At 47.2% G+C, this 12,503-nt stretch overlaps 1 protein-coding gene across 2 annotated transcripts in view; it reads left to right on the top strand.

The window, feature by feature from the left end:
• Positions 1–12,503, top strand: part of LOC138962432 (dynein axonemal heavy chain 5-like) — a gene marked incomplete at its 5' end in the record, with an annotated part of 134,548 nt that overhangs the window by 65,201 nt on the left and 56,844 nt on the right. For both annotated transcript variants that reach the window (XM_070334240.1, XM_070334239.1), the window contains 7 exon segments: positions 162–290; positions 3,781–3,918; positions 4,736–5,133; positions 5,612–5,790; positions 6,232–6,419; positions 7,052–7,246; positions 7,667–7,801. In XM_070334240.1, the coding sequence (XP_070190341.1) occupies positions 162–290; positions 3,781–3,918; positions 4,736–5,133; positions 5,612–5,790; positions 6,232–6,419; positions 7,052–7,246; positions 7,667–7,801 (1,362 nt within the window).

Below are 12,503 nucleotides of genomic sequence, written 5' to 3'. Positions count from 1 at the left end.
ACGTGCGCTAGCTATGCGTGCATGTGTGTGTGTGCATCACTCAGCGCACATTCAGAAACTTTTAAGTTTGTTCCTTTGTTTCAAATGTAGCTGATATATTGATATTGCCATGCCTCAAAACTGCCATTCATTTTGCTGTTTTTTTCTTTGCCTCATTTCAGAACCACCTGCTGTCTGTGTTTGACAACACTCGCACGGTCACCTTCGACGAGAAAGTTTACGACAAGATCCTGGCCATCAACTCTCAGGAGGGAGAGAGAGTTGACCTGGATGAAGCTGTCAATGCACAGGTAAGGCAAAAAAGAAAAAAGTTTGTTTCTGATGACAGGGCAAAAAAAATAGGGTTGGTCTGGGAACTGGAAACACTGAACTTTTGTAAAAGAATTTTGTTAGGTCTAATTTGGATTCCAGGAGGAAAAAACATTCAGTACTTTCTAAATTATTATTATTATTATTATTATGAACATTTGTGCGTCTAATCTAAATATAGCCCTAGGCGCTTACAAAATATACAATACATAGTGAACATTATACGAAACACAAATCGACAAGGACCAAGACACTCGGACTCATACACTCGCAGACAGACGCACAAATTAATCAAGAGAAAGTTCTCAAAACACAAGACAACAATGAAATGCATAGCAGTTCTCATGTGCAGAGGTTAGGTTTGTTAGTTATGAATATAACATAGAGAGGTCAAGAAAGTGCTTTTTGTCAGAATGTGTGTGTAGCATCATCATGCAAATGCATCTTTTTTGTCACATAATTGCCATGATCTACACATTGTCAGACCTGTTTACCCTCCGGGATTGTCCGGAATTATTACGGATTTGGGGTCTAAATTCCGTTATTACGGAAATCTACCGAAAATTCCGGAAATTCCGGTCGAGAGAACCTTTTTCGTGCGTAAAAATTTGAAGTCGAAATTGTGGTAGTCACCAGGACTGTGATTTCAAGGCTGACCGAAACAGCCTTGTCTGAGCATGTGCACAGCAAGGTATTTGTCGGATTCCGCGGTTTTGAGATCGACATTGGTCCGAAGGGTAAGCTTAATAGGGCCGATCTCTGTGGGGACGAAATGCCAACCAAAAAAGCGAAAGTTATACGTTTCTTTCTTTAATTGGTGTTTAACGTCGTTTTCAACCGTTCAGGGTTATATCGCGACGGGAAAGTTGCACAGAAATATCGGCAAAACTATTAAGTCAAGTGTCTGGTGAAGTTTAAGAAGAGCAAACCACATGCATTTTGGTGATCGAATTGAGATCAGGGCAACACAGGCATGGTACTCTTCCGCCGATCGGCGGAAATCCGCCGAAAACGAAAATCCAAAAAAAAAAAGAAAAAAAAATCCGAAAAAAAAATAAAAAAAATCCGAAAAAAAAAAAAAATCTGCTGATTGACTTGAGATTATTATTTTTTCTTCCTCAAGCCTTGTTATCTTTCACTTATATCCCTCTCAGCTTCAAGGAGAGGGCACTAAAAACATTTGAATTAGTAAAAAGTCGTCAGCTTCAGGGGGCAACGCCCCCTGACCCCCACAAAGGGGCGCTGCCCCTTGACCCCGCCAGGAGGGCTGAACGGCCCCCTGGACCCCCGGCTTTATTTCAGCTGAAACTGCCATTCCTTCAGTACCATGCCTGGCAACAACAAAGCTAGTCAGTCACGAGTCACGTCGCGGCACGTGTCCCGAGGTTAGACGCAGCATTGGTTTTAACAAAATGCAGTACACAAAATGAACATGGAAACAAACAAAAACACAAAATTATGTTTGGCAAAACATGAGCCTGCTTCGCATCGAGTTTATTTGACCTAGGTCTCTACTTCCACAGAATCTCCCAGACCTGCGAACCGATCTCTCACTACGGTCAGTCGCGCCAGAGACATAAATGTAGGTCTATGGTCGCGCTCATCAGTGACTTGCGCTGTTGCCGAAATTCAAGTCTTTCTGAGTCTAAAACTGATCTCCATTAATATTTCTCCAATATAGCAAAGATCACAGTTCTTTGAATCGAAAAACTTACAACAAAATGTTTAAATGAAATAAACGAATCGGTCCTCTAAAATTAAAGGTGGCTTCTGGAGAGTGTTATTATGACTGGTTTTAATGCAGGATGTCTGATGTGACAGAATGTAAGGTGGTTTTGTTCACATGCATCTTGACTGTAAATAGTCCAAGGGCGGAGTAGAGGGGGTGGGGGGGGGGGGGGGGGGTGGGGGGGATGTTGCTGTAAACAAAAATTTAAAAAAAATCAATCTGTGGAAAAAAAACTAAAAAGATTTTCTGTCTGTGAATTTTTTGTTGTTGTCGGGAGCAAATATCAATGAAGATAAATTGCCATTATTTAATACTAACTTTAAAAGAAATAATGAGTGGCTGCTGACACCAGTTTATCATGTTTAAAATCAAGGATAAGCCACAAATTGTTTATAAAATAGCAAAAATTCTTCAGCCAGACCCCCCAACCCCAACCCTGGACCCCAGGTTGTAACCCCCCGCTGTTAAGGACCTAGGCGTGTACCTGGACTTGTAACTGTTCTGTATGCATGCACTTGGTCCGCTTTATTTGCCATTACACGGGTGGTTACTCACTTCACTAAACCGCGCGCGTAACATTTCACTACACGCTGATATAGTAGTCTTCATGAGACACATAGAGAATGAGAAAATAAATAAAACATACGCAATCAACATCATGTGTGCCACCTGAGATACTGACACTAGCATCGGATTAACACTGCTGGCTTAGCGGAGGTCAAATCAAGCACCGAGTCACTGTTGAGTCAATAAGAAACACTATGAAGCACATAACATTATTCTGGTTTTACTTTTATTCAAAATACATGCCCTGTGAACAACGTCCACGATGGAAGTGATATCGTTAGTGGGATGCGTGGCTTTTTACTTAAAAACAATTTACATTCCAGAGATAAACTCTGGCCCCTGCAGAGACAAGCGAGCTGCCGAGATTATAAACATTAGCCGAGGTGCGCGGCGCCACGCTGATCTTTTATCGCACCTCCCCATCAACACCCTTTCACCGCTTGGGAAAATAATTAGGCTGTGCTTGTTCTACACATGTTATGCTTTGCGTGGGTGTACACATTTTAATTGTGTTTTGTGTGATGCGATGTCCACGGACGATGGAAGTTGATGATATTTTCAGAAAACGAAGACAACACAACACGGTCGGAAACATTTACCTTTATTCAAATGCAAGCTTACGCACACAACCATGGTCAATTCTTATAAATTTTATATGAGCGTGTAGGGCAAAGGGTGTACTTTAAGATTATGAATGTTTTAGTACTGATTAATAAACGCATAGAGCAACACAAGTGAAAAACAAAGCCAATCAGTTTATTCACAAAGACAGCGGGAGATTGCCTGTAGCATTAACGCAGCGTGACTCATCACAGTGCAAGCCTCCAGCCGCGTAAAGACTGGCACACAGCGCAGCATACAGACACGGCTCGGCTGGAAACTAACTGTTCACCCCCACCGTTGCGGGAAACAGCCGTGTTGATAAAAAAGATTACTCAAAGATGCCTCAAATTACTGAAAAGTACCAGTTGCATTCCTGATTTTCATTTGCATTGGTCTGCATTGTGTGTATCAGGACCAAGTCTCTTTGACACGTACGGGTGACGTCAAAATCTACTTGTACACATCTTGGCTACACATACTTCTTTCTGAACCTCTGTAGTCTTTGTGTAATGCAAAGAGTGTGTAACAGGTGTAGAACTTATTTCAATGTGCTCTTTTCTTCTTGTGTGCAGGGTAACGTGGAGATGTGGCTTGGAGACTTGCTGAGGATCGGTCGCCGATCAATGCACAACATCATCCGCTCCGCTTCCGTAACCATCAGCGACCAAGGCTTCAACCTCCTAGAGTTTGAGGACACCTTCCCCTCACAGGTCTGTCTTTGAAGCAGGACTTCTCTTGTTTTTATCATTGTGTGTCTGTTCAAGCAGTGATGGTTTGCAACAAGCATTAAAGAGCTAACAAACTTTCAGTATGCAGACTGTAGGCAAAGAAATAGATTATACAGTGGAACCCCCTTTTAAGACCCTCCAATTTAAGACTCCTCCCACCCCCCGCGGGTTAGGGGGAAGAATTTACCCGATGCTCCCCAGCATGTCGTAAGAGGCGACTAACGGTTCTGTTTCTCCTTTTACCCTTGTTAAGTGTTTCTTGTATAGAATATAGACAATTTTTGTAAAGATTTTAGTCAAGCAGTATGTAAGAAATGTTAAGTCCTTTGTACTGGAAACTTGCATTCTCCCAGTAAGGTAATATATTGTACTACATTGCAAAGCCCCTGGAGCAAATTTTTGATTTGTGCTTTTGTGAACAAGAAACAATTGACAAGCCATGGCTCTATCCCATCTTCCCCCTTTCCCCAACGCGATATAGCCTTCGTGGTTGAAAACGACGTTAAGCACCAAATAAAGAAAGAAGACTCCTCCCCTTTAAAGACCTTGCTTTTACAGCATTTGTGTTGATAACCTGTGTAAATGTACCTCCATTTAAAGACTGCCCCCTTTGGAAGACCTGATTTTCTCATATTTGTGGAGGTCCCAAAAGAGGGGTTCCACTGTATTCAACACTAAATTTTGCTTTGACTGCAAGCATATATTTCGTCATCAGTTTTATTAACTTTTGGGATGCACATGTGAAGCAAAATGTGACCTGCGCCGCAAGCTTATTCATCAGCAACTCCTTGTATTGCAGATCGGTCTTCTAGGCCTGCAGATGATCTGGACGCGGGACTCTGAGGAGGCGCTGAACAACGCGCGTGTGGACAAGAAGATCATGACCAACACCAACCAGAAGTTCCTGGACCTGCTGAACCTGCTCATCGACCAGACCACCCGCGAGCTGACCAAGATGGAGCGTACCAAGTTTGAGACACTCATCACCATCCACGTCCACCAGAAGGACATCTTTGACGACCTGGTGCGCATGCACATCAAGTCCATCAACGACTTTGAGTGGCTGAAGCAGTCGCGCTTCTACTACAAGGAGGACACGGACCAGTGCCTCATCTCCATCACTGACGTGGACTTCCTCTACATGAACGAGTTCTTGGGCTGCACTGACCGCTTGGTCATCACCCCTCTCACTGACAGGTGGGTCAAATTTTTATTTGCAATGGAATTTAGTGGCAAGGCAAGTCAAGGCAAAATGTATTTTCAAAAACCTTTGGGTTACATGAAATAGTTAAATTACATCAACAACAAACAAAGACAAACATGATCAGTTAGAGTTGTAAAGAATTAAAAAAACATGGAAAAGTTAGACATTATGAAAACATCCCAGTATGCGTTGATTCAACTTCAATGTTAACAATTAAGAACACAAAATACTGGGAATGGCATAGAGTTTAGCCCATGGAAGTGATGTCACATACTAAAATAAGAGTTAACGTTTGAGATTCACTGAGTGAGACTGTGAACATCACACCAGGCTTAAGTCGGCTTATTGCCCTGAGAACAATCTGGTTGGTGGAGCAGGTATTGAAGGTTTAGGGGAGGATGTCCAGAAAATGGGTAGGAAAGTCTTTCGGTTGGTAAAGATGTTGCAAATTGATATTGTGTGTTTGTGCAGATGCTACATCACCCTGTCCCAGGCTCTGGGTATGTCTCTTGGTGGTGCCCCTGCTGGACCCGCCGGTACCGGCAAGACTGAAACCACCAAGGACATGGGTCGCTGTCTCGGGAAATACGTCGTTGTCTTCAACTGCTCTGATCAGATGGACTACAGAGGGCTGGGCCGAATCTACAAGGGTGAGTGATGAATGAACATTCATCAAATGACAGAAATGTCTCTGACTTGCAAAACCGCACTCCCTGAGTTGCATTACAATCTTCCAGAAGTTTGTGAGAATTAAAGCCTTCACACATGCAATCACGCTTGCACCACCACACACACACATACACACACACACACACACATGCACACACACACTCACACACTGGATTCAACCCCCTCACCTAGAACAATTCACTCAGGCATACAAAGACTCTGCAAACAAATTACTAAGTAAAAGAAAAAATTTCAAGCATATCTGACTTTTACAGGATATATTATTCACATGAAAATTGATTTGGTGATGCTGCCATGTTAAAAATAATCAACACAAACCCAACCCACAGAAACTAAAACGCTCACTAACAGCTGCTTTTTTCACACTTTGCCTTACATTGCCTCTCTTTTTCCACGCATAGGTCTTGCCCAGTCTGGCTCGTGGGGTTGTTTTGACGAGTTCAACCGTATCGAGCTGCCTGTGCTGTCAGTGGCCGCTCAGCAGATCGCCATTGTGTTGGCCTGCAAGAAGGAACGCAAGGTCCAGTTCATCTTCACTGACGGTGACACTGTCGACATGGACCCCGAGTTCGGTCTTTTCTTGACCATGGTAGGAGTTGCTGGGTTGTTGTTTTTTTGTGTGGAAAAGTGTCTGTGTGTGCATCAAAAGAAATTTGCAACATTGTAACTTATGTTGCAACCCAAGAGTACCCGAGCTGCCCCCTTTAGAATGGCTGTGTTGCAACAAATGTTGAACTTTTCCTCTGCTAATTTGATCTTGCTGCCTGATTAAACAGAAGCAATGTTTGTAATACAGTGTTCGGAGAACATCTAAGGGGCAGTCTCATAATTATGTTAGAGAGGAAAATGTTCCTCTGAGCTCTTATGCTTGTTTGGTAAAAAAAAACTTCTCTGTACTGAGAGTACACCATGGCATTTTTCCTTGGGCTCATACATCTTACACTGTGTCTTTAAAGTCCAGCAGTAAACACAATGTGTTTTAATCACAACTGCAGGTCTTGGATTACCCTCAAAACCAACACTTCTTGTTAGAGCTTTTGCAAGTTCAGAAACAAAATCTTGTGACTAAACTATTCACCTTGTTTGCTTTCGCCACACAGAACCCTGGTTACACCGGTCTTAGAATACCCTCAAAACCAAAACTTCTTGTTAGAGCTTTTGCAAGTTCAGAAACAAAATCTTCTGAATAAACTTTTCACATTGTTTGCTTTCATTTCACAGAACCCTGGTTATGCCGGTCGTCAAGAGCTGCCAGAGAACCTGAAGATCAACTTCCGCTCCGTGGCCATGATGGTGCCAGACCGTGGTATCATCATCCGCGTCAAGCTTGCCAGCTGTGGTTTCCTGCAGAACGTCGTGTTGTCCAAGAAGTTCTTCACCCTCTACAAGCTGTGTGAGGAACAGCTCAGCAAACAGGTCAGAGAGACAGACAGACAGGCAAAGAGATACAGAGATAACATGTGTTTGTGCGTGTGTGTGTGTGTGTCTGTGGTGTCTGTGTGTGTGTGTGTGTGGAGGCGATACCATATGATCTGACCAGTGACTATGTCAGCCATTTCCAAGCAGATGTTTGGCAATAAGCGTAGCTTGTGCAGAACCTTGCCACTCAATTGCTAAGAAAAACAATTCTAAGCAATTTACTAACGATTAATGAAAAATGTATATGTAGACTGTTCATTTTGGATGCATTTTCTTGTGATAAACGTTGCTTGAAGACTTGATTATTGAATCTCATGCTGGCAGAATGCTTTTACATCTAGAGACTGACTGAACAGATTGAGACTTATGCTCAAGCATATCAAATCTGTCTAATTTGACCAACTTGTTGCTTTGCAGGTTCACTACGATTTTGGTCTGCGCAACATTCTGTCTGTGCTGCGTACCCTGGGATCCTTCAAGCGTTCCAACCCTGAGGACAGTGAGCAGACCATCGTGATGCGTGTCCTGCGTGACATGAACCTCTCCAAACTGGTCAGTCACTTACAAAATTTTTTTACAATTTTTTTTAAAGTTTGCCAAGCACATGTGGGGCATTTCATTGCTATGAATATCTACAAATTTCATTCACTTTTTGTTTTGGACCTACAATGGACATAACTTTTTTATATGTACAACACCTCCTTGATTATTATTTGTTTGAAATATTAATTGCACATGTCTCTCTGAGGTACAATCCTGCAAGATTTGTCTGAAGTCAGAGCCTGACGTGATGCGATCCGAAGTGAAGCGGTACCTATAATGTAACAAGAGGGCACTGAATAAAGGAGGCATGTGTGTCTAGTAACTTAAACAAAATCTCTCTGACATCGGAGCAACTTGCAAAGAACGGACACTTGTTTGTTACCAAAGGTGTCTTTATTTAACATTTTTTGGGGGGAACAGTCATTTGCGAAAGCAATGCTATTTCACAGAAAATGTCAACTGAAGTCTGTCCATAGCATCACTGTTTTTTCACACTGGTATCGTCTGAAAGACATCGATAATTATCAATTAACATATATCCGATTTAATCACATATTCTTACTCCAATTCTTATGAATGCATTGACTTTAGTCCCACATGCTAGATGTCGAAAAACCTCTCAAATTACCTGCCCTTAGTAGGGTGGTAACCAAGCTAAAAGCGACGCCATAGCCGTTGCTATGGCCTGACCTTGCTCGGTTACCCATAACACCCTGCGCACCACGTGAGCGCTAGCATCCGTAATGTTCATTTCTCGACTTTCGACAACACACGGTGGACGTGTCCGAATTTCGCTCTCACTTTTGGCCTTCACATGCCTGCTCGTCCGTGAGACTAGCCGGTTCTTGGGGGTCTACCTGTCCGTCTACCTTTTGGTGAGATCTTTCCTTTTTACGTTTGGAATGTAAATGTTGATAGCTTTGTTTTGAACACGCACGCAGATAATTTTGTTCTGGGTGACTGTTTTCGCCGGTCTTAAAATGGCCGACAACAAAGCTAAACTGAGTGCGAGACTGGAAGGTGACAAGGCTCTTAGCCCAGTTAAGAAAGCTAAAGCTAAGAGTAAAGCCAAGAGCGTTGATTTGCCTATTATGCGGGTAGAAGATCCGTCAAATAGCACTTCGTTTGATGTTCCTATCCCTCCGAGGACGGGTTCCGTTCGCTCACAGCTCGCGTCCCCTGATAGGGGTGAGGAGCCGGGGCCTTCAGCCCTGGGCTCGTTGAAGTCCGAATTGTTTGATTTTATTTCTCAACAGTTTGCGTCTCGCTCTGGGGTCCCTCCTCTGCCTCCGGCGGTAGGGGATCCTTCCTCCCTGGCTCGGCTGGGGTCGTCGTCGTCGTCGACTATGGCGACTCCCGCGGATGGGGGGGGTGGCCGGGCGGCCATTTCTTCTGCGCACTTGCTTGGTGCACCTGACCAGTTCGGGCCTTCCCTCTCTGCCTCTGGTAGTGCTGCGGTTGCGCTCGAACACTCTCTCCGTAAGGAGAGGGGGTCTGCTTCCTCTCTTTTTCTTCCCGCTCAGCTTGCTTTTAGCAACACTGCAGTGGGAAGTCAGCTCTCTCCCCGGGTGGGAGAGGGAGAGAGGGGGCATGGTAAGTCACAGCCTGGGCTTGGTCCCACCTTGCCCCACTGGGGGCAGGGGGCTGTGTCAGCGTCTCACTCTTTCCCACCCACTGGGCGGGACTGGGTGGGGGCTGGTGTAGCGGCTCACCCTTTCTCGCCCGCCGGGCATGATCGGGTGTCCGCTGTTGGACTGGCGTCTCAGTCAGTGCCGCTATTGTCCACTGCTAGCAGCCGCCCCTCTCCCCAGCAGGGGTGGTGGGGTGGTGGGGCATCGGGACTACAGCAGGTTGACGGGTGGGGGCGGCCTTTCACGGTCTCGCCTCTCACTCAGTCTTACCCCTCGCAGGGTTCGCTTGCTACAGCTACGAGCCAACTCCCACCGCATGCAGCGGGCGGGGTAGCTCAAACTGGCCAGACCGGTTTTGACTGTTGGGGCCAAGCGCCCGGTCAGCGGTCCACCGACAATGGGCCTGGCGCGGCTTTGTTGGCTGGCCCCCTCCCCCCTCCTTCTTGGCGGGCCTCTGTGCCTACTGTCTACCCTTCTACCCCAGTGGGGCAGGGGGGGGATGGTGGGTGGCAAGCGGGATCGGGTCACGCTTTTGCTGCTCCTGTCTCCCCTCCTGTGTACAGTGATACGGTACAGGCTGGGGATTCGGATTCTTCTGTGGAAGATGAGGAGTGTGTAGTCTTGCCTTTTGGATTTAGGCAAGCCATGAGAAGAGCGGCTTGTGTGGCAGCTCGTTATTTTCCGGAGGGGGTGGTGGATTCAGGACAGGATGTCTCTTTTCCACCATCCGCGGCGAATGATTTTCGGCCTTCGCAGGAGAGTTCACAATCGTTTCGTTTTGTGGAATCACCTGCCGTGGCTTATCACATGTCGCAACTTTTGGCTCGTCCGGCCCCTCAGGGCAGCGGTCTGTCGCCAACTCCTTTCCCTTTGTTGCATGCTCATGATACAGCGCCTGCTTCAGCCGATCCATGGCTAGCGTCAAACGCGCAGGCCACTGCTTTTTCGCCGTTAGTGCAGAAAAAGCTGGACTGGAATGTGAAGTCAAGGAACTTTGTTCAGACTTTTGCTTTGCCGAGGGCAACTTTGCCAATTCCGCCGGAGTTGCTTGCCTTGTTGCCAAAGCAACCTTCTGCTAAGGAGGGGGTCTCGTTCTCGGACGCTTCTCTCTCTTCTCTGGAGGAGATTGGGCGTCTTGATCTGGAATTGGCTTCTATGGCAGAGTCTTTGCTCCGAGCTCTTACTCGAGCTGTGGCTGGCTCTTTGGAGCCGTTTAGACTCAGGGAAGACGCCTCAGCCAGTGATATCTCCACACTGCTTGCTGCTTTGGGGATGGTGAATTCTGAGAGGATGAGCATTTCAGCGAGGCTGTATGCTCATGCTGTCTTTTCACGACGTGATTTGCTGCTTTCTCAAGCAGGTTTTTCCCAGCAGTCCACTGTGGACTCGCTTCGTTCCTCGCCTTTTGTTGAGGGCTCTCTCCTGGGTAGAGTAGCCCTGGATGCAAGGCAGCGGGAAGTGCAGGAGGCTAAAGACAGACATCTCGTTGGGATTTCGTTTAAAATCCCAAAGAAATCTCAGTCTTCTTCTAAGCCTGCCTGGAACAAGAAGCAGCACAACGCCTCTCGTCCTAAGGAACAGGGAGATAAGGGCGCACCAGCCAAGGGTGCTCCTTATCCTAAGAAACCCTCGTTCGGGAAGGGGAGGGGGGGGGCTCGAAAGCCCTCCCCCCAATGAGGCTCTCCCGATCACATCACCCCTGTTCCCCCCGCTTTTGTGGTGGCGGGGGGCCCCACCAGGGCCATTTCCATGTGGCAGGCGTTAGTGCACAGCCAATGGATTTTGCGGGTGGTGCGATCGGGATTCCGCCTGTTGTGGGAGGGGGAAAAGGCTCCCTTGACCAGGGTTCCTCCTCCCTTTCGTTTTCCGGCCAGCCTAGAGGCCAGAGCGGCCATGGAGACAGAGATCAGGTCTCTTTTGGCCAAAGAGGCTATAGAGGAGATTGTGGATCACTCCTCTCCGGGGTTTTACGGACGCCTGTTTGTTGTGCCCAAGGCGTCGGGCCGCTGGAGGCCTGTTCTCGATCTTTCGGTCTTGAACAAGTTTCTGCGGAAGATCAAGTTTCGTATGGAGACGCCAGCTTCGGTCAGGGAGGCCCTGCGCCGGGGAGATTGGGTGACTTCGGTGGATTTGACGGACGCCTACTTTCATATCCTTATGTATCAAGTGGACAGAAAGTGGCTCCGGTTCCGCTGGGGTCATCGGATCTTTCAATTCAGGGCTCTGCCCTTCGGGCTGTCCCTGGCCCCGTGGGTTTTCACTTTGGTGATCAGACAGTTGGCCGCGCTGATCAGGCAAAGAGGTATTCGTCTACGGACGTACCTCGACGACTGGTTGATTCTGAGTCAGAGTCAATCAGTGTGCCTCTTGAACACTCAGGTAGTGTTGAACCGGGCTCTGAGCCTGGGGTTCTCTGTGAACCAAGCGAAGTCGGAATTGACTCCCTCGCAGAGGTTTGTTTACCTCGGTATGGCGTTCGACACTGTCGCTTGGACGGTCCGGCCTACGCAGGAGAGGATTCAGAAGCTTCATGCTCTCATTTCGGCCGTGGCTGGCAGCCAGCAGGCTTCGGTGAGGGTCCTTACCTCGATTCTGGGCCAAATGGAATCTATGGCAACTCTGGTTCCCTTAGGGAGGGTGTACAAGAGGCCTTTCCAGGCTGCGCTCAGCTCTCTCTGGGAGCCGGCTTCGCAAGATTGGGACAAAATCGTCTCCACACAGGGATGGTTCAGTCACGCGACGGCTCGGTGGCTGGACCTAGACTGGATCTCTCAGGGGGTCCCCATCTCTCTGCCCCCTCCGGACATAGATCTGTTTACGGATGCGTCTATGGCTGGGTGGGGGGCCCACATCGGGGGCCAGGCGGCCTCCGGTCTTTGGACTCAGGCCCAGCGTCTCTGGCATATCAATCGCCTGGAGTTGGAGGCTGTTTCCCTCGGTTTGCTTGCGTTTCTCCCTCTGGTGGGCGGCAGACATGTCCGGTTGCACACGGACAATACCACTGTCGCTGCCTACATCAACAAGCAGGGAGGAGCTCGGTCGTTTTCCCTGTCAGACAGGGCATGCGAGGTTCTGGTGTG

Source organism: Littorina saxatilis, linkage group LG3 (assembly GCF_037325665.1).
Source record: "Littorina saxatilis isolate snail1 linkage group LG3, US_GU_Lsax_2.0, whole genome shotgun sequence".
Taxonomy (NCBI): domain Eukaryota; kingdom Metazoa; phylum Mollusca; class Gastropoda; order Littorinimorpha; family Littorinidae; genus Littorina; species Littorina saxatilis.
This window is presented reverse-complemented; position numbering and strand designations above follow the sequence as displayed.